Below are 27,161 nucleotides of genomic sequence, written 5' to 3' on the forward strand. Positions count from 1 at the left end.
TGTTACAATTTTGACTTAATAACCTCTTAGGTAAAAGCATAGAAAAGAACTAAAGGAGTTTGTAACCCTAACACTCCAAATTCGAATCAGTAGAAATTGCGCGATTGCAAGGGAAATTTCATCTCTTTACAGATTAAAGTCTGCATTCATATTCATCCACTCCAGTATTCTATCTTGAAAGTTCAATTTCATATTTCCAGTATCAATTCAAGTTACATTTCGAGGAAAGAAATTGAAGGATTTTTTCCACGATTCAAAAAATTGAAGGTTTGTTTAGGACTAATTTTACTATTATTAGTTTTATGATTTCAATTTTGTAGTCTACCATTAGATATTTGAGTAAGAATTTAAATAAGAAATCATTAACTAGTATGCTAAAAAAATCCAGATTTTTGTAGGTGGTTATTATTTTCTTTTTGGGTTTTCAAGGCTACTTTGTAATAATAATAAAGGTAATATCTTTGAGTTTAGATTGTATGATAATTAGTTTAGTGATAGTTAAGCTGTTCAATTGCAATGTGTTTTTCATCGATGCTGAATATTTGTATAATGGGTGATGATTATAGGTCTAATGAATAGAATGTAGTTATATAAGAGTTTCTGTTATATTGCTTCTTTTTAGCACAATGTTTTGATGGTTGAAATTATGAAATAGGTGGGAGTAGCTCGAGTGTCGAAAAGAAGAGCAGAAGTAAAGGGAAGGGAAGGGAAGAGAAACAACTCTGGCTAAACTGTGTTGAGGTGTAGATGGACATGGTTTTGATCCCAGTGGAAAGTGTTGTTGCATTCGACATAGAGCTTGAATGCATGATATGATTTGCGGTTTTGGCAAACACCGATCTATCTATAGAGCTCTTATATCCAGATTTGTAAAAGCAGGACTTATCAACCAAGCAATAGAAACTTTTGACGAGATGATTAGTTCAAATTGTCGAGTTTTTAGTATAGATTACAATCGATTTATTGGGGTTCTTATCAAGCAATCCCATCTTGATTTAGCTGAGCATTATTACAACACAATGATCCCACAAGGGTTTTCTTTGATTTCTTTTACATATTCGAGATTTATATGCGCCTTGTGTGAAGTGAAGAATTTTCAGCTCATAGAGAGTCTTCTAAAAGATATGGAAAAGCTTGGTTCTGTGCCGGACATATGGGCATACAATATATACCTACATTTGTTGTGTCAGGAAAATCAAACAGATGTAGCTCTAAGCTTATTACAGGACATGATGCAGAAGGGAAGACAGCCTGATGTTGTAACATATACTGTACTCCTCAGTGGATTATGTAAGGTAGGACGATATGAAAATGCAGTTGAGATTTGGCATACTATGATAAAGAATGGATTTAAACCAGATGATAAAGCTTGTAGGGCTCTGGTTCTTGGTTTATGTGGCGGTGGTAAAGTTGATTTAGCTTACGAACTTATAGTTGATATGATGAAATGTGAAGTACCTATAGGCATACTGGTCTATAATTCTCTTATCAGTGGGTATTGTAAGGCTGGCCAGATCAATAAAGCACTAACTATCAAAAAATACATGAAGAGGAATGGATGTGAGCCAGATCGAGTCACTTATAATATAATTTTGGGTTTTTGTTGTGATCAGCTTATGCTGGTAGAGGCTGAGAAATTGATGGAGAAGATGGAAATGAATGGACTGGCACCTGATATATATAGCTATAACCAATTTCTGAAGGGTCTTTGTAAAGCTAATCGCCTGGACAAGGCCTACTTGTTGCTTGATGTGATGGAAGTAAAAGGGTTATGTGATGTCGTCTCGTACAATACTATTCTCAGGGGACTGTGCAGTGGACATCACACTAAAAGGGCTTATAAGCTTTTTGAGGAAATGTTTCGAAAAGGTATCATCCCCGATACTATGACATTTACCATTCTCATAAAAGCTTTTCTTGGAGAAGGTAGTTCCTATGTTGCCAAGAAACTTCTTGATCAAATGACTGGAATGGGCATTTTTCCGGATTGTGTTTTGTATACCATAATTATAGACCATCTTTGTAAGACCGGCAATATTGATATGGCTCAGTGTGTTTTCAGTGATATGATAGAGAATGGAACTGCACCAGATGTAATTTCATACAATGCTCTTATGAGTGGGCTTTGCAAAGCTTCTAGAATAAATGAGGCTATGAGTTTGAACACCAATATGCAAAATAGAGGACTTTGTCCTGATGAGGTGACCTTTAAGTTGATAATTGGAGGGCTGATACGGGAAAATCAGATTTCAGTGGCCTGTACGCTATGGGACCAAATGATGGAAAAGGGATATACTCTAGATAGATCTATCTCTGAAAGGCTAATCAACGCACTCCATTCAAAAGACACTTCATAATTAAGTTAGGCACTAGCTGATTCAAACACTAAGTGATCCTGTTTGCAAGACATGGCATGATGGTGTCCTCAATGTCTTGGCTGCAAAACTGGGCTGGAATTTTAAATGCTGATTTGCGCAAAAAGGAGCCATTTCAGTTATATGTCTGTTCTATTCATCAGCAATGTCTTGCAACCTCTGTATTCGATGTTTGTATAACCTTTTGATTTTTCAGGGAATGTACACCAAACAAGTTAAGACGGGGCATTGGTTAGAACCTTATCTCAGCTTGTAATTGATGTCATGACCACATATGATGATCTTGGCTGATGCTAATCTGAGTGCCTTTGAATTTTGATTGACAAGATTGTTTTCTTTTCTTTTTTTAGGTTTTATTGGTTATTGCTCTGAGATTCAAGTCAAGGTTAGTGGCTAAGGAATTAAACTTGAAGACAGGAACAACCTACATCATTGCAGCCAATATCTGGTAGGATGTTGTCTTTTCCCTTGCTACTATAAGTATTTCATTATTGGGATGTACGCTTACTCAATGGAGAACTTTGACTTACTATATATCTAACAATGTTTTTAGTTGGTGATCTCTTTTTTTTTTCTCTGATGGGGAAATCAGTTGGTCGTCATTGCATCTATGTGTTGTTTCTTGTAGACCGCAATACCTGATTTGCATGTGCTATATGGTTGATGGTGTCTAGTTATGTAAATTTGATGCAACTACATATTTTTTGACAATGTTTCTCTATATGTGTTTGTGTAAATATACGTATATGACTGAAACATGTTGATACGGGAGTTGCTTCTTGTTATTACCGTATGTGTTAAGTCCACTCCCCTTATTTGTCAAAAGGGCCTTATGTGATCTTCCTTCCCACCTCTCACTGGTGCACAAACGTTTCTTTGGTTGCATCCCTTATCTCTGAGACCAGGATATCTTGTTTGCTACTTAAATGTTTGTCTGCTCTCAACACTTTTGCCTCGTTCCTTTTGCAAAGTGTAGGGGGGGCCTTTACCCTTATTAGTACGGCTGCTATACTAGTAGGCTTCTTGATGTTTTGTTGCATGTAGGTCCTAGAAATAGTAGAAGAACGGCACCTGTGACATTATTGATTATTCACCTGGATGTGGAAACCCTTTCATGAAGGACACTGACTATAAATTCTGTCCTCCTCCTTTGGTCCTTATCTCTCATTTTTTTGACTTTTGGTTTTTGGGCTTCGGAAAAATTTCGCATCTGCAGTCTTTTTCTCACATTTTAGAAGTCGCTGTTGCAAAAAATGTTAAAGGGAATGATTGGTTTTCAAATCAAAGCAGATTATCTTTTATTATTCAGGTTTTGGTTCTAGTTATACAGTTGATGAACTTAAAGACTTTGTGGGCACAACTTGTTGAATTTAATATGATCATTTTAATCACTTTAGCCATGTGAATCCAAGCTAGTGCAAGTTCTCGAGCTCCTTTTGTAGAATCTTGGTTTTCATCCTCTATTAGTGAAACTTATTTTGGCACTATAGCATTTGCTTATTTTCCCCCATTCTTAATGTGAAGATTTGTCGCAATATAGAAGTTTGCTTAGCAGTTATGAGTGTGATGTTGATGATTTAATCTCTCCTCAATGAACTTTCCTATTACACTATTAGGAATTTAGGATTGAGTCCAGAGGTTCCGAGCTATGTAGGATTGGAACTATGTTCCATTAACATGAAGATCTATCCACTTCAGATGTCCCTTTTATCTTAGAACTCATTTGGGAAAATGTTTTCTTTGACTAAAGGGTCTGTATACATAGCTGCAGACCTATTGAAAAACTGCTCTATCTTGTAATATATGAATGGTTGCTTATTAGTTGGTGATGTAAGCAGCTCGGGGAACATGTGATGGGGTAAGGGAGAAGTGCAGAATTTCTCTTCATTGAGGTGATTGGAGTCTTAGTATTCCTTAGTCCTGACAGTTTCCTGTGGTTAGATGTGTTCCTTTTGTGATCTCACTCCTGGTATCTTGGCCATCTGGATAATGTATGGACTAACTTGGATGATTGGTGTCAACTTGTATTCTTTACCTGAGCAAATTCTTTTGCGACATTCAGCTCTTTATCTGACTTAGGCTTCTGCTTTGTAATAAGATTTGAATTTGATATTTGAAGAAGTCACGGAAGCTAGATACTTTCTTGGGCTTGTGTCGTGAATTAATTCTTGGTCATTGGTGTTTATCCTCTTATGCTGGACTACTGTAAAGTCTGTAATGATTGTACCTTTTTGTGCTCCCTCCGTCCCTTTTTATTTTCCCCATTTTCTTTTGTTTGTCATGAATTAAGTTTCGGGAGTTGGTGTTAATTCTCTTACGCTTGACCACTTATTATTGAACTTCTTTTGTACTCCTTGTGTCTCTATGTTTCTCCCTTTTTCTTTTTCGGACTGTCCCTAAATGTTTGGTTTTGGTCCACCTCTTTATATGACAATTTTTCCAATCTACTTATTCTCTGATATCGGAGGCCACCCACCAACATTTTTCTCCCTACCTTTTTCACTCACAAATTTGAAAAGTGGAGCCAAATCCCAATGGGACAAACAGAAAGTGACAGAGGGAGTATGTATAGTTGACTCAATTGTTATAATGCACCAAAGTGTTTATCTATCTAATTTTGTGATTGGTGCTAGTGCTCTGAAAAATTCTTATGTAAATCGTCTGAGACATTTGAAAAGATTACTGTAGACAAGAAAACTGGAAAAATAGCTGATTATATGGCCATAATGTTCACTTTTTATTTTACCTATGTTCAATTTTTATTGTTTGGAAATCTTAGGCAGTGAGACTTGGTGGAATTTTTGATGAATTTTATTTAATTTTACTCCTGTCATATGGACATAAGATCTGTCCTTTACTGTCTCAATCTTTAGGAATGAACTGGGAGGGCAATCCTCCCGGTGAACTGTATGGCCAATCTTTGGTATGCCTAAACATTTGATGTTGATAATTGATATATCGATATGTAATGTGAGTCGTGTTATATAAATAAGGGTTTTTGCATTCTCTTCTTTTCTTATGAGATTTTTTTGTATTGTTGTTGCTTGTTTGGAAATATGGAACTGAAACTAAGTTGTAATCTATCAAGAAATATTGAGGAAGATAAACTGGAAGGCTCGGAATTCCATTTGAATTCGAGGCTGATTGCTTGATTCAGAATTCATAAATTTCCTGTGCGGCACTGCTGTCTGTTTGCATTTTCTATTTTAGTACAAAACTTTTGCAAGCGATATTAGAGTTCAATGAATATTTATGTGTAACTATGTTTGTGATGTTGCTCTAACAGTAAGATATCATTTTTAGGCCACATTCTATGTTATGCAGACATGGATACTAGTTCTAAGTACGAGTACATATTCTAATACAGTCTTAAAATTGGACATTGACTGGTAGGGGGGTACGTCATCTGTTAAACAAATTCCTTTTTCGGACGACCTTCTGCGTGTGCTTTCATGTAATAAATAGTACTAAATTGAAGGTTGATCTCAAGCACATTTGTAAGCATACACAGTTTGATACAATTTCTTTTCTTCCCCTCTTGTACATTTTTCTCGCTACAAAGATTTGGTTGAATTTAAGCGCCAAGGATCCCATACCCTTGTTGGAGTACTGATACGTATATGTGAACATATTGAAGAGTCGAAGTAACATACAACACTTTTTCATTCAATTTCTGATTAGAACTTCTGTCAATGGTTCTGTTCAATTACAACTAATTATTTATTAGGATTCTGTTTTTAAGGCTTCTCCCCCCCCCCCCCGCGCATGCCCTACCCCTCACTTTAACTGGAAGCTATGCTGTTTCCAAAACATAGGTTTAGTGTTACAACTTGTATCTTCATCTGCGTGTTCTGTTTGTGGTTAATTTGATGAGATGTAAAACATCGGAAATGAAGAGAGAGTTGATATTTTCCGATGTTACTTGCGCAATTTATGTTACTTCAAATACTTGTGTCGGATCCTTGACATATACTGATATGGGTTGTGGACACTTTGATACTTCATTTTAGGCGAAAATCATGGAGATTTTTCTAAAAAAATTTGAGTCTGTTTTCATTTAGTTCTCTTTATCACAGTGCTGTTCAGTTTTTTGAGCTGAGTGTCTAGTTTGACAGGAAAGACTTGTGTTTCTAGCCCTCTCAAGCATGTCTGCAACATGCTACTGTATTTGGTAGCTGCTTGTATTATAAGTCTAGTTTGTATGCTACAACTTCTCATTTCGTTCTTTTCTTTTCTCCAGTTTTGAGATTCACAAGTAACGAAAGGAGCGGCGATCATGCCACAGCCACTACAAATGGTCTTACTTTTTAATCGTTTTGAAGTCTTTTAACAAGCCATTTGAACGGAAAGAAAAGGTGTAGAATGGTGTATCAATGACTTATTGTTGATTGAAACCCTTGCAATGTAAACATAGTTTGTAGTATTTTTCGAAAAGTTTCAAACTGGTGGCACTGGGTATAATTACAGTCCAGTTGCCGATATTTATATAACTGAATAAAGCTGGCCTATATAACAATTTCAGTGAAAAGTATAATTTCTTCTAGTGGATTTCTGTTCAAATCTACTCCGGACTTCCTCTGTACACGCATCTGAAGTACCATTCAAGAGGCTAATTATTCACACTCAACTATGTGTAATGCTGCCATATTATTCATATTACCATTTTATAGACTACATTAGACGAGAAATGACATAAAAATCTGTTATACTTCCTCTGTTTCAAATTAAATGCAACAAATCCACTTTTACACAGATTTCGAGACATTATTTTGTTCACAAATATCTATAATTATATATAAGTAAAAATTATAAAAAGTATTATAAAAATCCGTCACGAGATAAATCTAATAAGATCTCACTTGATTATATTTTTCAGTATGTACAAATCACAAATTTTAGTCAAAATGAAAAGTGCGAATAGCAAAAAAGTGGAATTGTTGCATTTAATTCGAAACGGGGAAAGTATTGACAATTCTGATCGTTTTTTCATATTGATCATCCCGTGTTTTATACCATATTTTGTTGATCATACAATATAATACACCTGACACCTCCCTCTGCAAATTGTGGAAGGATAAGCATTCCTCCCTCCTTATTATACAAGGCACTTTTTTCCAACTTATTAGACAAATATCTTAGTATAAAATCAAATGACAACTTTTGCAATTCATTCTCAAAGAATCTCCTGAGAAACCCACATCATTGCAACTTCTACATGAACCTCAATCACTTTGCAACATGTTGAATCTTAAGCAAAACCATAGTCTTTGGCTTCAACATATAGTCATCAGCACAAAAGGTAACAAAAGAATTGGCAGCACCCGCAGCAAGCGCCGAGCAGCACTTGATAAGGTACTTAAATAAGCTGCTTTACAGAACCACTGGCTATGATTAGACTCTTGGAGCATGCCAAAGAACTGCCAGGGCTGTGAATCAGCCCCTATGGGCATCGATTGTGAGGTATGCATTGCTGCGATTTCTAGCATCTAGGAACTGTATGTCACTAGCCTGAGATGCAGTGAGGATCTGGAGAAAGTGGAATAAAATAAACACATGGTCAGGTAGAACCACGCAATAAAATTCAAAAAATGTGTGCTTGTCTTTATCTACAAAAGCTCCACTTACAAGAGTTTTCATGTATATAATTTCAAGTGTGACTGGCAAAGTACTCGTGCACCTTAGCCACATCTAACCCTGGGTGAAAACCGATTCACTCTTTCGACTCTGTGAATATGCAGCTTGGTAGTATAAACAAGCCAAGGCCCTAAAGACAAATATGTTCAGGAAATTGCCAAGAAAGGTCGAACGTATCTTTAGTGAATATCTTAAACTCGAAAGTACTCATTCTCTTACTGTACAACCCTTGACGTCATTTATACAACTCTTATTGTGAAGCACAATTTCCAAATGGTATATTACGGCATTAAGGATAGTAAATTAGCAAGTTAACATAATAAACCCCTGCTATACAGCTCTTTTAAGTTCTTATAACATGTCTTGTGAGTTGTGAGACACACTATCAAAACGGTAAATACTGACATTATAGATAGTAACTAAACATAACACAGTGCTTCCTAAAAAAAGATGAAGATAATAATACAGTGCTACACTGTTTTCCAAGCCAAATTTTCAATGTCCACTCTGAAAGTAAAATTATGAGTTGTCCTCAAAGTTGCAACGCTATTAACATGTCAAATGCTCAAATGAAGTCAATTCAAACACAAGAATATCAGAAGTCTTGACATATTGGCCAAATTATCTTTCTTATAGGAAGCACTATATTATGTTTAATTCCTAGCAGTACAAATAGCATTGACAAGAACCACAGTACAAGTCATAAGCAACAATAGACCAAAGAAGACCCCTAACCAGATCACTTTTCAGGTGCTTTGATGTCAGAGATTCTGACAGATCCATCAACAAACCAAAATTGGCCTCCAAGTACATCACAAGCAGCCTACAAATACAATTTACAATATTCATCAGACATAATAATAAGAGAATAACATAAAGCAAAGCCAACTTATGAAAGTGCTGGCATTTCACGATGAGGTCCAAGGCAGATCTTACCTTTGAAGCTTTGCTTCCCTTTTGGCTATTTAATCATTCACTACCATCTGATGTCGTGAGAAGAGGTTTTGATAAATGCCCACGACTCCAATGATATATGGTTGGTCATGAAGAAGACTGCTCATGGCCAATATCTAAAGAGCTAACCAGTTGTGTTCGAAACTCTTCTCTTTCTCATCAAGCAAACTGCTCTAGAAAAGGCAGGTACAGGGGAGTTCTAAACGTCAATCGGAGATGACCTGTCAAACCCTCAAGATCATCCTTTGGTATAGAAAACTTAGTAAATAATTAATAAATATAAATATAGCAACTTGACTAAAGCAAACAACAGAGCTGTGGCTTCAGAGTATACTGCCAATAATAAAATCAATCACCAGTGCCATTAAGTATTGTATAGTTTTCCTTAGATGGATTGGATAGTATGTATTTATCACATCAAATGAGTCATACCTGAACTCATATCAAACTATGATGATGACAAGCTAGTCCAGAAAGTCTCACACCAGCAGAAGAGATAGGTTTGCCTGGCCGAGCAATAGCACTACTTGTGAAGAGCCTTATGGGTATTGCAGCAACCTGTTTAGTTCCAATAAAAGAGAGAACTCCCCGCCTAAGTCTTGCAAAGCAAGGTGCTGAACCCTCTGCTAGTGTACACATGGAAAATATACACTCAAAATAAAGACTACTATCAAGTATCAACTATCATTGCATGGTTTGTTTTTCCACTGCTAACAGCATCATCTGATGCACCAGAATCAGAACATTCAAAAGTATCATCTGATGGAAGAGATCCCTGCAATATTCCAGCAGTAGCCACTAGCCAGTGGACTACTTGCGGAGACTCTCTCATCTCAAACTGCAGTGCTGTCACCACCAACTCTCGAACAGAGGAGCAATTTGGAAACTAATTATACTTCCTGGAGGCAATATAGTGGTTTAGAGTACCATAAATACTACCTGTACTATTAACATGCAGAGTATTAAGCCCATAACAATGTCCATGTGCTACTGATGATCAGAGGTATTTAGTCCGATGCAGTGCCTAGTATTAGCTAAATTAACTAGCTGGGTTAATAAGTAATCAAATAACCCTTATGCTGGTGATGTGAGGTATTAGTTTCTAGTCTCATTCAGTAAACAAATTAATTTATTGAACAAAAAGCCATATTAACGAATAAAACTCCTGAACCTCAATACCTAAGATCTTTCAACTAGAAACTATATCAGTTTATCAAACCACTGCCACATTTCTGCAACTACTATTATATTCAAAATCTCAAGGTTTGTAAGTGATTGCATGCAAGAACAAATACGAGACAAGTCAGTAGAATTTATGCTTATAGTTCAAGCTTCAAGACATAGCATATCACTTGGCACATACCAAGACAAAGTAATAACAACTCACTTATTCAAAATCCAACATTGCATTAAATTTAAATAAAGCAGTATGTCTAATACCAGCTGATTCAAACTGAAACCAAGGCAAATTTACTGGCATCAACGTCTAATACCAGCTAACAACAAAGATCTTAGATCATGGCACAGACATAGTGACATGCTTCTTGGCACCATAAACTGAGCACACAATTTCACTTGAAATCTATATGCTTCATATGACAATTCTATACATAAAATTAAGATGAGGCAAGACAGTTGGTGAACATGCTATACAAACACCCTGTAACAGCATGTTCTGCCGATTTTATCAGTGAAATTTCTATTAGCGCAGTGCAACAGTCTATCTAAGTAACAATTGTGTAACAAACATGCCTCTTTGAGTCATTGATATATAGCAATGGAGGACAAAGACCTACAGATCTTATAGAGAATAATCATCATATAAAGTATTTACTTGAGAAAAAGGTAATTTGCAATTTTACATGCATAAATATGGTAGACAGTGTACCAACTTCTCACTAGGTTGACCAAGAAACTGCATTTGACTATTAGTCCAGGAAACTCCTTAGCGATAATATATTTTCCAAGTCCACGAACAATTCTTCATACACATTTTAGGAGCGACACGAAATCATAGTGAGTAATAAAGTGTAATTTATTTCATCTGTTGAGCTACATTAACTGCGGAAGACGGTCGCTGAAGAAAAATATATACTGAGAAACACTACCCAGAAATCCCTAATGCTAACCATCCAGTCATTCTCGGCACAACCAGTCTTTTAACACATCTTCCTTTGGCAATAAATCAACCCATGTTATTTTGGTCAACCCTCAGAGAACTTTTCTACGGTGCATTATCTCTCAAACCAAGGCTTTCTCTCACAATTGACCTCTAACACTGTTATGTTTGCCTAATCCAGAGACTACCATAAATTCAGCAGGAACTTTATATTCCCCAGAAGTAAATCTGAAACGCAGCTCATATATTCACTGTAGCATAATTACGTAGGAGACTAGGACGTACTTAGGTGCATTCTGTGCAAATCCAGCTTCGATCCTAACAATACTTGTATTGACATGGCTTCTTCACCCTTTAACACTACAAGCAGTTCTTCTAGTGAAATGGTTACATTTTTAGATCTTGCAGCAATGACATAACAGTTAAACACGAGTTTAGCAGAATATTATAATTTCTAATTGAAAGTCCAAGCCTAAGCCTTTTGATTTTGCCATCAACAGAGCCATCTAGGACAGTTCATAATGAGATCCTACCCAATGAATAGCCACTACCCTTCATGTTAGCAACACTCTGGACGGTTGATAATTCAAACTATATGACTAGAGTACCATGTTAAATGAGATCCTACCCAATGTATAGTCAATATCCTCCATGTCAGCAACACTTGCAGCATTTCTTCAAATAATCCTACCCTTCGATATCCTTCCACTATGGATCTAATCTCAAAACGCTGATGAATTGAAAACCATAACATTTGAATTCCACATCCTCTACACATTCCCATCATAAGAGCAAAATGGTTTCTTAGATTCCACAGATTGCAGTTCCTAACAATTATCAAACTTTAGCTGCCAAACCGTCACAATGATCAGACCAACAGTGACTAGAAACTAACAACAATCTCCATGTGCTACTGGCGATCCAGGGCACTAGGTGTCTAATTTGACTCCAGTGCCTAGCATTAACTACATTAACTGACTGGGTTAATAAGTGATTAAATACCTCTGATGCTGGTATGAGGCATCAGTTTCTAGTCTGATTCAGTGTAACAGAAAATTTTTGTTCAACAAGAAGTTACATTATCATATTTGCCATTATAATTGACATTTGCACGCAATGGGTTGTAATTTTTTTTTATTCCATTTCATTTCCCTAAAAACACAATCTGGGGTACAAATTCATGAATGCAGTTGGGCTTAACAAAAAATTGCTTTCTTCTAAAGCTAGCATAGACCCATTTCTCTCTTTGGGATCACTTTATTTCCTCCCTTTCTTTTACGTGGTTTGATTATTTGTTAGTGTGTTAAATGACAGTTAGACCCTCGACACTTCCCTGTACTATTAACATGCAGAGTGCTGAGCCCATAACAACCTCCAAGCGATAATGATGATCTGAGGTACTACTGTACTAGTTGTTTAATCTGACTCAGTGCCTAGCATTAACTAAACTAACTGACTGGATTAATAAGTGATCGTATAGCCGTTATGCTAGTGCTCTGAGGTATTACTGTCTAGTCTCACTCAGTGTCTTAAGTAAACATTGTTGACCAAAGAAGCTACATTAGCAAATAGGACTCCTGAACTTCAGTACCTAACACTATGTTATACTAGACACTGAGTCAGTTTATCATACCAATTCCAAACCTCTACGACTACTATTCAGTTAAAAATCTCAAAGCTTGCAAGTAATTGATACAAGAACAAATAGCGAACAAGTTCATAGTATTGATCTGTATGGTTCAAGCTTAAACACATAGCATAACTCCTTGCACATAACAAGACAAAAAGTCTTATTAAAACTAGCTTAGATATCAAAATCTAGCATTGCATAAATTCTGATAAAGCCATTCCCGCAAATTATACAACATTATAAAGCAGAATTACAAGCCAGTAGTTTAATGTGCCTGGTAAATCACCTTGGCATACTGGTTCAATACAGCGTTCGTAATCAATATCCAATATAGCTTGGGTCCCCAAGAAATTCAGCAATTTGTTCCAGCCGCACACGGAGCAGCTCCCTTGTATCAGCATCTTGAACTACACCAGCTTCCCTCTCTGTATCCTTCTCCACAAGACTGCCATATGCCCCCTTATGCTTTCCAAAGAGAACGAGAACATGGCCACCTCGCCTAGGAAGTGCCGTTTCCAACATATCCTGTTCTACTCCCTGAACAATCTCCTTACCATCGTCCATCGATATATCACAGGTCGTAGGTCCAACAACATCAATTACTTCACCCTTCTTCAAGTAAAACCTTCCTCCTTTAAAAGACTTGCTAATAATTCTTACCCTAATATGACTCATAAGCCAAGGAACACTACTACTACTCCTGTTCTCATTCACCTGCACCCTTTCTTCCCTAACTCTTCTACCCTCATCTTTATCTTTCTTACTCTCCTTCCTTTCACTCGACAAATCCTTACCCTTCTTAACCCTTCCCCTCATATCTTCCTTAGAACCTTGAATCTCTAACTCCTTCAACTTCTTCAAACACTTATCTTCCTCCAAAGAACCTAACTCCGCGACCTCACTTGCACGAACCTTCACTTCCTTTTCACTCCGCGAAAGCTTCAATACGAGCAATTCACCTCCCGGTGACACCTCTATAACTCTACCCTTCAACCCCATCTCTCTCCCACCAATAATCCTAACCTCCTTCCCAACCCCAAACCTCAAATTTCCACCATTCCCCTCTTTCTCTCCACTCCTATTACTCCCATTATCTTTTTTCGATGGAATCCCAACCTCAGAATCAAACCCTAACCCCTCTTTCGCCGCCTTTCGCTTATACTCAACCACCTTGACATCCTCCTTAGCATTCTTCCCAATCCCCATTCCTTCTTTCCACCCATACCCAGCCAACAATGCAGCCCCAAAACCCTCAACAGGAACCTCTTGAAATTGATCAAAACCCTCATCTTCAGGCAACCTATCTAAATCAGTTCTCAATTTCTTCAGCATAATCGTATCAATTGAATTAGGGATATTGGGATCAAACTCCTTACCATTGATACCGGGTTGCCGGACATTAAGCCCGTACGAAATACCCGACCCAGATGATGCGGGGCCCGTAACTTCCGATTCGATCTCAAATTCTAGGGGTTTTCCGCCGGAATGAATTGGGGGAAGTTCGAGATTCTTCATCTTCTTGGTGGGACGCCATTCGTTTTCCTTTGGAGGGATTATGAGCTTTTTTGGGGCGGAATTTTCGATTGGGGTTTTGGAAGGGTCGAATTCGGTGAGAAATTCGTGATTGATTTGGAGTTTTTGCGAAGAATCGGTGGAATTTTGTGAGAGTTTAGGTTTTGAAGAAGAAGATTGTTTGGGGATTGAGAACTTCATGTTCATGTTATTGCAAACGGTATTGCAGAGACTATAATGGAGTCTAGTAAACTGTTGTGAAAAACTCGAAGCAATTGAAAGTGTTATATACGTATGTTTTCATTTTTATATTTCTAAAAGTTGGTACGATGAAAGACCGTAATGAACTGTCACCTCGTACATATATAATCAGCCAGATTTGCAAATTAGACTCTTTGAAGAGACGAAGAATAGTAAGGTAAACCTTATCCCAAAGAACCCCTAATGAGATTTGATCTCATAATCTTGAAGTCATGAATCCAAATTTTTACCGTCAAGTCAACGTTACTTGATGTATAGGTAAGTAGGTAGGTTTCATGTTATTGAGGTAATGTCATTAACTAGAATATACACGTTTACAAGAATATAATCTTTATGATATTTCATTTTGAAATGAAAAAGTCATTCATTAAAAAAAATTATACATATACTAGTATAAGTCAAGAACTAATCAGTATATATTAGACTGAAATAAACATGGTTCTAACTTAGTCAAATCAAGAATATTGGGTTGATCCAAAATCTGTGAAAAGTTGAAAACCCTCGGCTTACTTATTGTTGTTTGTTGTAGCATTTCATGATGAGTCTAACGATCTAATGTAGTTTTGACGTAGAACTAGATTTAATTCAATTGATTGTAACCGAATAATTGACAGGTGTTATGGCCTTGCACAAATTCCGATAAACAAACAACCTTCAACTTGTAACTCTAACACTCGTATCTAAACACAAACACACAAGTATACCTAACAAACAACCCCCTATGATAAGCATAGAGGAACCAAGTTCCATCCATGGAAAATAAACTAACCCCATGCAAGGGACTACAACTACCATAACTGATGGACGATTATCGAAAACCATAAAACAAAACAAAGACAAAAACAAATACTATTCCCTTTCCATATATTAGTTGATACAACTACCATAGCTGATGGACAATTATCGAAACCCTAGCTACGAAATAAAATCTGGAAATAAACTAGAACAAATGAGGAAAAGTACAATAGTAGTATAGAATTATTAATGAAATTGTCAAATTTATGATTTAGTTATATTCCCTTTCCATATATTAGTTGATACAATTTTACCGGCATATATTTTTAGTAGCTTTACTTAACTTCATTAATTTATTGTTGGTAGTGGATTGTGGGGCCTCAACTTTTTGAAGTAAGAGGGAGATATAATATTGAATTGGTGGGACCATATCATTTTAAGAAATGTATCAATTAATGTGGGACCGATGAAAATAAGGTGTCGTTCGTTTGATCATATATAGGAAGTAGAATCTCCCGGGAAGAAGATTTTCCATGTATGAGCATAACATACGAAGTAGAAAATGCTCTAATTATTTTCTACGAAGTGGAAAATTTTCTATAACCTACGAAGTTAATTTCCATTGGAAGTTCCACTTACCTAGGGGGGCTTAGGTAGACAACTTACTCCATTTTTTGGAAGGAGGACTTCCTATAAAGTGTAGCTTCCCATGTTTTGTCAATCAAAGAATACTATTGTTTCTCACCTTCTAAAAAATTGTATTTTTTATAATTTTTATGTCAACCAAACAACACCTCAATATATTGATTATTATGTGAAGTGAGGAAGTGTTTGTTTGTTTCATCTAAGTCATAGAATCCATATAATCTATAATATGACTAGCATGTCTTTATAATAAAAGTACTTTTATCTAGTATCATATAAGCACTATAGGTCAAAACTTATCAATAAAGAAGATTGCTATATATTTCTTTCTCAAACCTAGGACAATACATGATGAAGTGTATGAGTTATATATATAAGGTAAGACCTGTAAAGTGTTACTGCAAGGTAAGGAAAGGTTTCAAATCAGTTTTTTTTTTCCCCCCAAAGTAACAGTTCTGGTTACCATTTCACTCCAAACAAACACAACTAGTAACAAATTGGTTGTCCTGATATTGTTATCTATATAACTGTATGACCCAACCAAAATGAGTTTGTGATTTATAGAAAATAATTTGTTAATATTAGAGGATGAAGGTGTGATGAGGGTTCCCAAAACGAGTAGTAAATAGAGTTTGTGCATTTGTGTAATGTACTTTATTTGATAGATGATATTTAGGTGACTTTCGATATTGTTTTTTTAGCGTTTTATAAGAAAATCCTCCTCCAACATAAAAATCCTTAACCACATGCCTTGGTTTTAAGTAATTTAAAAAAAAACTAAGTATTTGTTTTAGTTTTAAAAAAAATGTAATTTTAAGTTTTTGTTTACAACCCATTATAAGAGAGTAGGAAGAGAAGGTGCGAAGTTTGAGAAAAGGACCGAGTGAGAAATGGGCAATTTTGTCCAAATTAGACGAGACGAAAATACTAAATTGAGCAAAAAATACTTACTTACCTTCTTTTACTTTTAAAGCTCGTTTGGTTCATTATTTTTAGGCTCTAAGAAACGGAATCAATTACCGATTTGTTTTCTTAATGTTTGGTTCAACCCTTCACCAATCCATTTCATTACTTGGTGGTAATAGACTCACCCAATTTGTTACCTCCCCGTCCCTCTCAAGTAATAAAACTCATTAGTTACTGATAATATTTACCATTTCATTTTCATTCCATGACTTGAAGTCTTGAACCAAACACCCAATAACTATAACAATTTTTATTACCATTTCTCTCCTTTATTTATTTCCATTCCCTCTCCATTCCATACCTTTAACCAAACGACCCCTTACTGTTTTAAATTGAATATTAAGATCTTTTAAAAAAGTTTAGAAAAAAAAATCCTACTTTTTGGCAATAACTAATTTTGCCTTTTTTCAATAAAAAAATATCTTTCTTTAGAAAAGTAAAACCACTTATTTTGGGCAATAATGTACCAAGACAGCACCAAATTTAATGTATATAAAGAGATTACTAGATTAGAACACTTCTCAAATCAATCCCCATTGGACCATTAATGGTTTTAAAGGCGGCAAAAAAGAAATAAACCCCATAAATTAACAATAAAATTCAACACATTTCCTCTAAAAATATATTCAATCAAATCAAATAAACCTAAAAAAACCATTCTTTTCTTCCTCATTCTGCATCCTTCAACTGCCGTGAAGCGGCGAAATCAGGTGGTGTTACCCTTACAAAAATTCAAACCCCCAATTTTCAAAAATTTCCATGGAAATTACAATTTTTGCAGCTTCAATTTCAACACTAGGTATTACATTTTTCACTTCTCTTTTTAATTAATTTGACCCAGTTTTTAAATTGTAACTATGAAATTTTCTGCTTAGTTGTTGAATTCCATAATCTGGGTCTTTGATAGTTTCTTTCTTGCTTATTTACTTCTTCTTGTATTAATTTTTGTATGCGTGATTTATAATTTAGCTCCTTCAACTGTTTAATTAAATAATAAAGGAAAGTGGAGATTTTTATATTTTGTAAGTAGGAAGGAGAATTTTTCTGGGGAAAAAAGAAAGAAATGTGAATTGAAGTTTGTAATAATTGAGATTAGTAATTGATTGAAAAACCCTTTTATTCTTTTGATTTATAGGTGCATAAAGTATATAAATTTAGTGATTACAGCTCGACAAAATACCAAAAGTTTGAAAGGTGACTCAAGAACATAAAGAAAAAGTGGGAAGTGGAAGTGGGGGTGTATGAGAATTCTATGGCGGGTATTTTCTCTCTCCTACTAAATTTTTGATAATGAATATAATTTGTTTGTTTTTCATTTATTAAAATCGAATTCGATGTGGGGTTGATGAGGTGGGTATTGGCTAAAGGTATTATGTGAAAAATCTGGAACCCTAAATTTTGGGGTTTGATTTGGGTTTTGCTTTATAGCTGCCATTTTTCTTTTTCCCAGTAATTTGTTGTTGCAATGAAGATTTTAGACTGCATTGAGGAGTTTTTTTGTTTTTTTGGTTCGTCCGTTGATTGATTCTCATTGAGTCATGCATTTGGAATATGTCTTTATTTTTGCATGATTGACTGGAAAGGGTGATTATGAAACAGTTGGTGTTCAGCATTCTGTTCCTTAGTTTGTTGTTAATATCTATGTTGCTTTGTGTGATGAGGATTGTGTTGCGGGATTCAGGTCTTTCAGATAGTAGTTTGATCTGAGGGGGAGTTTTCGGGGGAAATGGAAGAGCTTGGTCAGCTAAAACGAGCTCTGATTGATTCGTCAGCTGGAGCTATTTCTGGTGCTATTTCTCGCACTGTTACATCACCCCTGGATGTCATTAAGATCAGGTTTCAGGTATTAGCTTACATTGCTGTGAAGTCAATTCTATGTGATGATTTTGCTTATTGCTGTCGTCTATTACTCGAGCCTAAGGTCATAATTTGATAGTAATACTTAGTCTGGACATTTTAGCCTAAGTAGTACTTCCCAGCATTAAGCTTCATGTTGATTTTTATATATTTTGGGTAGAGGGGTTTCAAGTGCAAGTATCCATGACTGTTCATGCCATATAAGTGCCTCTGTGTTTTTATACGAATGAAAAGGGGGCTTATGCAAAAAATCCCAAGGCATACTAAAGCGATACAGATCCAAGTGAACCTGGTTGTGTCGTTATTGAAGTGAGGCACAACTGAGAAAAAGCTCACAAATTTGATGTGAGAAAAAATGTGCACTTTGTGTGTGCCTAGATGCACCTCAGTGCGTATTGTGGCTCACAAGCTCACATCTTTGACATCGCCTTGTCTTGTGCCTCAGGTGGGCTTTTCTATACACTGGTCTATTTTAAATGTGTCTAATGTATAAGTACTCTTGATGTATGGACTACTATATGACTACTCTCGATGTTCTTGAAATGGACGTGTTTTTTTTTTCTATATCCAAATTTTGCACTTGCACTGATCCTTTTCAGTCTAGATTCTGAACTCTAGAATTATCTTTCAATCCTACCATTTGGAAGTTCAAAATTGAACTACTAAAGATGTCTCCTCGATGATGATACATTTATCGATTAAGGTCCGACGAGCTTGATGAGCAATTTCAATTAATGAGTTTCCCTTGCCTTTTGCTGTCTCTGCTTTCTTCTGATTTTCCATGTGAATGTAGAAGCAGGAAGTCTGCTGCTACATGCTATTTGTGTTGTTATACATGATGTGTATTCATGGGATTTTCCATGTGTGAGCATGAGTGCTTACTAATTCTGCAATTTCTTTTACATGTAAATCATATTTGTTTGTCGATCTCCTCACAGGTCCAACTGGAACCAACAACTTCATGGGCTTTACTTCACAGAAACATGTATGGGCGATCCAAGTACACTGGAATGTTACAGGCAGCTAAAGACATTTTAAGAGAAGAAGGCCTACCGGTATTAACGTGGTCATTTCTATTGTTCATGATCAGAATAAAAGACTATCCCAACTTTATGATAAGAATAAATCATGGAATAGAGAGCTAGAAAATCTGAACACGACATTAATTGCAATACTTGTAGTATCAGAAGAGATTTTCTTAATAGGATTTGGTTTTGTGCTTTATGTGTCTTGTGCTTGTTTTTTGTAATTTTTTGTCTCATTTTAAAAAGTTCATTCTTATGTGACAGATTTTTTCATTACTTGATGAAGCGTTATTTGAATGTGTTTATTTTAAATAGCGCTGTATTGCAAGCATTACATGTAGTTTCCAGAGTTCTTGAACGTATCTCAGTGTATCTTGGCTGTTGTTCATCCCATTCTCTGAGAGAGAAAATGTGGGGAGTCAGGGAGTTGCTAGCTTCATATGACTTCTCATGCTGCATATCTATGTGGCACAAGTAGTTTTCTGACTCTTCCCTTTCGGTCTGTTGTTGAACATTAATACGAGTCATGGTTGAAATAATTTGACATCTGTATGTCAACTAAAGGTTGCTTCTTGATCGAAGTTCTTAGCGGTAATTGATTCTTTGGTCGTGCAACCAAGCTCCTCTCTGCACTTTTGTTGTTCCTATTTGTCCTGTTTGTTTGGTCCACGTCAAAGATCAATTACATGACTCTATGGAGTTGTACTTATATTGATTTGTTGCAGGGTTTTTGGCGTGGGAATGTCCCAGCTCTCCTCATGGTAATGCCATATACATCCATACAATTCACGGTTTTGCACAAGTTTAAGACATATATGTCTGGCTCTTCCAAGGCAGGTTTGTTTGCATCTTCTCATATATGACGTCTTTTCTTCTTTATTGGTACTTTAGCTAAGGTTTTTGGGTGATGAGCTACTTTGGAAGGATGTTTTAAGTTTGGCAGATTACAGGGGAACTAGGAATGAGCTCTTAGCTACTTTCAATGTTAAGGTTGTGTGAATTTATTTCTGAGAACAGATTGATATTTCAGCTCATTGCTTTTCAGCGTGAATTGCCATGTTACTTGCAATTTTTTGCTGACTGTATAATTAGTGGTTAGCTGACTATAAGATATCAACTTATGGCTGTCTACACTGATAATATGGCTTTCACTTCGTTGTTCGTGAGAATATGTTGTTGGAAGGTTTCCTGTTGGCTCCAATTTCCTGTACAAGTGCTCTATATGGTCCTTGCCTAAGGCAGGATTCAGGAGTGATTATTCAGTTTTACAGTATGTATACGAGCTTATACTCCAATCAAGAAGCGGCTTTCTTAGTCCCTTAATAATAAGGCATAAATTGGCCTTCTACTTCCCAACTGTTTGTTTAGTTTAGAGATAGTGTATCAAATTTGTTCTTGCTATATAACTACTACTCGTTTGGTGCTGCTATTCGATTGGCATTGTTGTTAAGTGTTAAGTGGGAGGCTCTGTATATTGTGTAAAATCTTTTATATATTATCTTTTTGTGATTTGAGGATACCTTTTATTAAAGTTAGTATCAGATTCTACCTCTTTGAATATTAGAGTTGCTTAACGTTGTAGCTTATTATGACTTTAACATCATGTTGTCTTACTGTTTCTGATTCTGATGTGCAGAAGACCACATTCATTTGAGTCCTTACTTGTCCTACATCAGCGGCGCCATTGCAGGATGTGCCGCCACTGTTGGATCATATCCGTTTGATCTTGTACGCACCATATTGGCTTCACAGGGTGAGCCAAAGGTATAGTTGTCAATAAAAATGCCGTGTATATATTATCAAAATTCTTTGGGTTATTTTGTCTGCAAGTCTTCAGATTCTATAATAATTGTTTTTCATCTAATATTGTAGAACATTCAATCTATATAGACCTTGAGAGTTGAGACTTATTGGTATGCGGTATGCCTTTGTTTATTGAGCATGATAGATGCGCCCACCAGTGCCATGATCAATGACACCTCAGGACAATGTGAATTTGAGGGGTGAGGTGGGCGTTTGTCAAATGATATTGGACTGACTGGATATTAGAAACTGAAAGTAACGTTGAAAGGCTTATACTCCTGCTTTGGATTGGTAGAATCAGGCCCTGATGTAGGATTGAGATCAAATGGCAGAATTGTTTGATTCTAAAGATCCACTAAAACTATGATAGTGATGCTCCAATATTTTCTAAAAATCGTTTACATTTGAAGTTTAATAATACTAAAAATTAACTCTTTAGCATCAACTCTCAAATTCTTGACATATAGTAGTGACTTGTAAGGTAGTTAAAAATTGTGATCCTAGTTAGGCAACCATGTCATACATTTCGTACACACCCCGGATGTACCGAAGTTTAGGTAAACCAAGTCAGACCTTGTACATTTGTAGGCGGATTTATTTTCTATGTTAGAAGGTACACGAGACATTAAAACTGTGTTCTGTGCGTACTATTCCTAGGCATACTCAATTATATAATATATCTCTTGCTAAGGTTGATTATGGATATATCTAATAGTAATGTCAATAAGGTTCCATCAATCTCTATTATTAAAGAAGGTTAGAAACTTAGAAACATATAACTTGTGCTTCTACTATTATAGCTCCCTTCTGTAGGATCGCAAAGATTCTAACACTGTCGATTTTTTATAACTATAATATATATTTATGGATATTAAGATTCTATATGGACTAGGATTGATCGCTTTGATTTAGATCATAGAATTGTAAGATATTAATGCTTGAATCAGTATTCGAACAACCATTAATCAAAGTCTAACATGAAATTTGAGCAATAATAGTAAATATTATCTGCATGATCTGTTGGAAGTATGCAAGTTGCAACTTCAAAGGCTGTTATTGGTTGTGTCTTATAAACATTGAGCTTATGTTGCCAAGATTTCTTCAGATTTTCTAGTTATTGATTTGACCTCATTTGTTGTCGGTCTTCCTGCTTCTTTGATTTGATATTTATTTTCTCTGTTTATATTCATTTCCTTAGATTTTTTTCGGGAGTTTTTTAATCACTGTGGACATGTTATAATATTAGTATGCTTAATATGTAGGTGTACCCCAACATGAGGTCTGCATTTGTAGGTCTTTTTGATACACGTGGCTTGAGGGGATTGTATGCTGGTTTGTCACCTACACTAGTTGAAATAATACCCTACGCAGGCCTTCAGTTTGGCACTTATGACACTTTCAAGCGTTGGTCTATGGTATTACTTGCTAACTGTTTCTGTTCTTCTTTCTAGACCTTAATTGTTTCTTAATGCCTTCAGCTATACCATGTTATTTTTATGGTACACCAATGTTTTGGATTTTCGTTTTAAATTTGTTGCAGCTCCTGATCTTTAATTTTGGGGTTAACTCCCTTTACTGATTTTGGCTATGTAGTGTTTACAAGGACTATATGTATAGCTGGTTTTGTCTAGGGGAGTGATTTAAACTTAAATAGCTGCATGGCTAGGATATTAGTATCTAAAATTTGGCTTGTTCAATTGCCAAGTCAAATGTTTAGGGTGTAAGGTACTTCTTCTGTTTGTAACAAATTGCCATACTTTTGAGCATACTGCACTACAGTGATGCAATCTCCTAAGAGGGACAATAGATAGGTGGCTTATGACAGGAGATTGACTCATGGTGCAATAGATTATTGACTTCTTTATTTATTCATAGCAGAGGCGACATTCAGTTTTGAAGGTTCTGTGTCAATTTAGATATCTTGTTTAAGTGACTGTTTGATGGCAGTTTGAGATTTATAACTTCAGAGGTTTGTTTTTTTTTTTTTTTTTTTCCTTTTAGTCATTCTTCACACTTTCCCATCTTCTTAATGAGTAACTTAGCTCCATTCATGAAGTTTGATCCCTGCCTATCTAATGGACTGAATTTGATTCTTAACATCTTTATAGGAAATATTTTTTCTTATTTTAATCTCCGAAGCGGTTGAGTTATTGGTCTCTACACTAATAGTTGCAGGAGAGATCTACCCAAGAGTACTACTCTTTCTAGAGAGGGCTCCCTAGGTCTCTTTGCAACCTTATAAACCCTTCTACGGGTGTTAATGAGCCTAGTTGGCTCACAAACTATTCGAGCTCGGCTCGAAATTTTTTAGACTGGGCATAGCAAAGTTCGTGAGCAAGCTCGATATACATTTTAGCTATATTATTTTCCATATTATAGAAATTAAATGAAAAATTATACTTACATTATGCACAATACTTGTTTATAAACTCAAACTAAGTAGTCTAACCTATTTATAGAATATAAGTAATGTAATTTCTTTTACTCTAAGTTCAGTTTTAAGATAGATTGAACTAAAAAATTTAAACTCGAAAAAGCTCGAGACTCGGCTCGAGTCCGAGTAGAAGTGTAATGACCCAAGCTGAGCAACTCGCGCTCGGTGTCGGTTCGGCTCGTTAATATTCCCTCCAGAATGACTAAAGGGTTTGAGTGTAATCTTTGAATTAGCTATTTTCAGTAATACAAGTTATTGAAGGATCCCATGTTATGTCATATTATATGTTATGATAATCTTTGTCATGCTGTATTAACTACATTTTGGTTGCATGTATTAAATTCTTGTAGGCCTGGAATCAAATTCGATATTCTGGAGAAAATGGCACCAGCGACAATAACCTTTCAAGCTTCCAGCTTTTCATCTGTGGATTAGCAGCTGGTACATGTGCTAAGGCTGTCTGCCACCCTTTGGATGTCATCAAGAAGAGATTCCAGGTAAACATTTAATGTATCTTGTTGGTATCTATGTATAAATCAATGTAATACATCAAGATTCTAAAGGAATGTCAAAAAGGCATACATTTCATACCCTGAGTTTCTTAAGTGGAAATTATAGGTTGTTTTTTGAACCAAAAGGGTGTGTTTCAGCTTGATTTGGCAAAAAGTTGAGCTTGGTAGTTGGTAATAGAATTGAAATGGAAGAACATCAGTAAAGTTGATAAGACAAATTCTTTTATCTATTTACTTGGTACGCTTGTTAGGCTTTACATCTTCGGATGTTGTCCAACTGTGGGGTTTTTCATAGGAGCACTTTGCACTTTGGTCATTGTTATACTCTACGAATCTGTGTCTGACTCTTGAGTTTGCATTAATGTTTTAAGAGATTGTGTTCTCATTAGTTAGAATACGAGGTTGATGGCTGAGTCACTTTTCAGCCAAGTGACATATTTAATTTACTCTTAGTATTCTCTCTCCTTTGATTCTCCATCAGGATTATGCTTGAGGGGAAACGGGCCTAAACTTTTAGAGACCAATTGATAGTTCATTACAGAATGAGGTCAGTTTACATGGGATGTTGGAGTTTGGAAACTAGTTTAGATGTCATATCATTAGGTTTGCTGCTGTGTTGGTTCTCTCAAAATAAACCAAGGTTTTATGGTCTCTGTGTCTTATGGTTATCATTTATATTGTGTACTGACTACTGAGGTTAAATATTAATGCTATACCATTCAACTGAGATGCACTACAATTATCATATAGTAGTAATTTAATGTGGATGTGATGATGAAGGCACAACTGCCTTACACGTTCCAATAGTCTGTTGGCAACTAGACTTCTCGAAATATTAGTATGGGGTGGTATTTTTACTCATTGCTAAATCCTGCATCCAACATACTCCCTCTGTGTTAATTGAGTTGCAACATTTGCCTTTTCACGGTATTTAAGCATCCACACCTTTGACAATTGCTGTTTTCAGATCCAGACTGTAATATGTTTTCTTTTTATATTAGTGAAAAGAATGGTCAAAGTTTATCTTGACCAGCAAAAACAAATTTTGCAACTAATATGGGATGGAATATTGCTTTTCTTCTTTTTGTGTCTTTTAAGTATTATTCCGACACGCTTATCGGAAACAACTCGACACGATGAAAAGAATTTGCTTCTGACTTATGTGGGCTGTTAATTAGATTGAAGGACTGCAAAGGGATATACGATATGGAGCAAGAGTGGAGCAAGGTGCCTACAAGAACATGTATGATGCACTCTTGCGAATTTTGCAAGCAGAAGGGTGGGCTGGTCTCTATAAAGGCATTGTTCCTTCCATTGTGAAAGCGGCACCTGCAGGTGCTGTAACCTTTGTGGCGTATGAATTTTCGTCTGAGTGGTTAGAGTCCATTGTAACAAGAAGCTAATCTATTTTCCATCCCCTCTTTTATTCCTTAAAGGTTTCTCTCTTTTTTGCTTTTTTCCTCTGGTTATTTTACTTTCAGCTTATAGTGTTCAATTCTTTACCATTTAGGAGACCCTAAAAAGATGAAAGGGTCTATCTCTCATACCCTTTACCAATTCTTTCGTCTTACCCCATAATTTGGGATTTGGATTCCCTGCAAAGTGAAATTGTGCGATGTTCCAATATAGTGTTAGATGGCTTCCACATATACGAGGCTTGTTCGGTGTGGAAGCCATGTAATGCCCGTTATTCAGGCATTGCAAGAATTGTTGCGACTGCAGAAGATTCTAATCCTGTTGTAAGTGGCAGGTATTGGGATCGGAAGGAGAGCATAAAAATGAAGAATTTGAGGCTTTACTAGGCAATGTAGCCACTTTGGACTGCTGTCCTAGCAGTAACTGTATAATTGTTGTGGCAATAAGCTTATAAAGTATTCTTGATTGATGAGCTAGTCGTGCACCGATTTCATACTATATTTCCTGTTATATATACTTTATCAATCTTGTTCTTGAGCTTGGTTAACGACAACCGGCAATTCCCACATGATTTGTTTCATTTGTCTCAGGAGCCATTTACTCGACTTCTGATATTTTGTGTACCTTGTTTTGATATTATACTTTCCTGAAATGTGAGGCTTCCTGTACAAGAACTCAAGAAGTCTTTTGCGGAAGAATTATCCAACCTAGTACAGATAGTGTCATGCAGAATAGTTTGCCTTTTAGGTTTCTTAGTGAGCTCCACACTTACTAAAAAAGAACATTTTGCAGTAACCTTAGAGCTTGCATCTTACCGAAGGTCTTTTTTCTCGTTCTTTCTCCTATCACATTTTTTCCGCCTCATTTCCTTGATTTTTTAGCCATGAAAATTGTTACCCTTATTGTGAAATAGATGTAATATCATATATGATGATCTTTGGAGTTTCCCTGTTCATTAGTCTCTAGTTGAACTTGTATTGAATACTTGGAGGCTAGAGTCCACTTTCAAACAACCTTGTATTAAGGAATCTTCTACCTCATAACTCCATTTGCACCAAGAAATCTTCTACCTCATAACTCCATTTGCACCAAGAATTCTACAAAGTCCTGCCTTCATGATGCTGAGGAATTATGGGCAGTATGTACTTGGGACTTTTATACCTTAATGAGTGATGCACTTGGGGCTTTTTTTTTTTGTTGCTTGTTCATTTGAATTTCTCCAAATAAGTAAAATTCTTGCGATAGGAAGAGCTGCAAATGAGCAAAAAATAGCGTTAATAAAG

General features: G+C 36.0%; 3 protein-coding genes across 13 annotated transcripts; 2 read left to right on the forward strand and 1 right to left on the reverse strand.

The window, feature by feature from the left end:
* On the forward strand, nucleotides 1-6,909 carry LOC104898236 (pentatricopeptide repeat-containing protein At1g13040, mitochondrial). The gene is made up of 4 exons (XM_010685287.4): nucleotides 1-267; nucleotides 656-2,606; nucleotides 2,726-2,823; nucleotides 6,616-6,909. Exon 2 carries the CDS (start codon nucleotides 804-806, stop codon nucleotides 2,355-2,357), a length of 1,554 nt encoding a protein of 517 aa, XP_010683589.2. The 5' UTR covers nucleotides 1-267; nucleotides 656-803; the 3' UTR covers nucleotides 2,358-2,606; nucleotides 2,726-2,823; nucleotides 6,616-6,909.
* Nucleotides 6,910-7,293: 384 nt separating this feature from the next.
* On the reverse strand, nucleotides 7,294-14,791 carry LOC104898237 (protein MOS2). 8 transcript variants are annotated; one of them, XR_007276411.1, is made up of 6 exons: nucleotides 12,999-14,791; nucleotides 9,396-9,862; nucleotides 8,946-9,184; nucleotides 8,745-8,832; nucleotides 8,001-8,139; nucleotides 7,294-7,901 (listed from the first exon to the last, which is right to left on the reverse strand). XR_007276411.1 is itself a non-coding variant. In XM_048648444.1 (2 exons), exon 1 carries the CDS (start codon nucleotides 14,429-14,431, stop codon nucleotides 13,031-13,033), a length of 1,401 nt encoding a protein of 466 aa, XP_048504401.1. In that variant the 5' UTR covers nucleotides 14,432-14,791; the 3' UTR covers nucleotides 10,660-11,909; nucleotides 12,999-13,030. The 8 variants fall into 8 exon arrangements, 1 of the variants encoding a protein (XP_048504401.1); XR_007276416.1 differs by lacking the exon at nucleotides 8,001-8,139 and having other exon boundaries at nucleotides 8,946-9,162; XR_007276410.1 differs by lacking the exon at nucleotides 8,001-8,139.
* A 2,563-nt stretch (nucleotides 14,792-17,354) lies between these two features.
* Nucleotides 17,355-26,350, forward strand: LOC104898238 (mitochondrial thiamine diphosphate carrier 2). 4 transcript variants are annotated; one of them, XM_010685289.4, is made up of 8 exons: nucleotides 17,359-17,630; nucleotides 18,513-18,674; nucleotides 19,627-19,743; nucleotides 20,439-20,550; nucleotides 21,350-21,477; nucleotides 22,779-22,931; nucleotides 24,301-24,447; nucleotides 25,641-26,350. In XM_010685289.4, exons 2-8 carry the CDS (start codon nucleotides 18,558-18,560, stop codon nucleotides 25,863-25,865), a joined length of 999 nt encoding a protein of 332 aa, XP_010683591.2. In that variant the 5' UTR covers nucleotides 17,359-17,630; nucleotides 18,513-18,557; the 3' UTR covers nucleotides 25,866-26,350. The 4 variants fall into 4 exon arrangements, with proteins under 4 accessions (XP_019106268.2, XP_010683591.2, XP_057252145.1 ...); XM_057396162.1 differs by having other exon boundaries at nucleotides 17,359-17,629; nucleotides 18,505-18,674; XM_019250723.3 differs by lacking the exon at nucleotides 22,779-22,931 and having other exon boundaries at nucleotides 17,355-17,630.
* Nucleotides 26,351-27,161: the final 811 nt, after the last annotated feature.

The sequence above is a fragment of the Beta vulgaris genome, chromosome 7 (genome assembly GCF_026745355.1).
Source record: "Beta vulgaris subsp. vulgaris cultivar EL10 chromosome 7, EL10.2, whole genome shotgun sequence".
NCBI lineage: Eukaryota > Viridiplantae > Streptophyta > Magnoliopsida > Caryophyllales > Amaranthaceae > Beta > Beta vulgaris.

Coding starts and splice junctions, on each gene's coding strand:
- LOC104898236 (XM_010685287.4), top strand. CDS start 804: ATGCATGATATGATTTGCGGTTTTGGCAAACACCGATCTATCTATAGA.
- LOC104898238 (XM_010685289.4), top strand. CDS start 18,558: ATGGAAGAGCTTGGTCAGCTAAAACGAGCTCTGATTGATTCGTCAGCT. Junction 19,744..20,438: donor TAAGAGAAGAAGGCCTACCG/GTATTAACGTGG, acceptor GATTTGTTGCAG/GGTTTTTGGCGTGGGAATGT. Junction 21,478..22,778: donor CTTCACAGGGTGAGCCAAAG/GTATAGTTGTCA, acceptor CTTAATATGTAG/GTGTACCCCAACATGAGGTC.
- LOC104898237 (XM_048648444.1), bottom strand. CDS start 14,431: ATGAACATGAAGTTCTCAATCCCCAAACAATCTTCTTCTTCAAAACCT.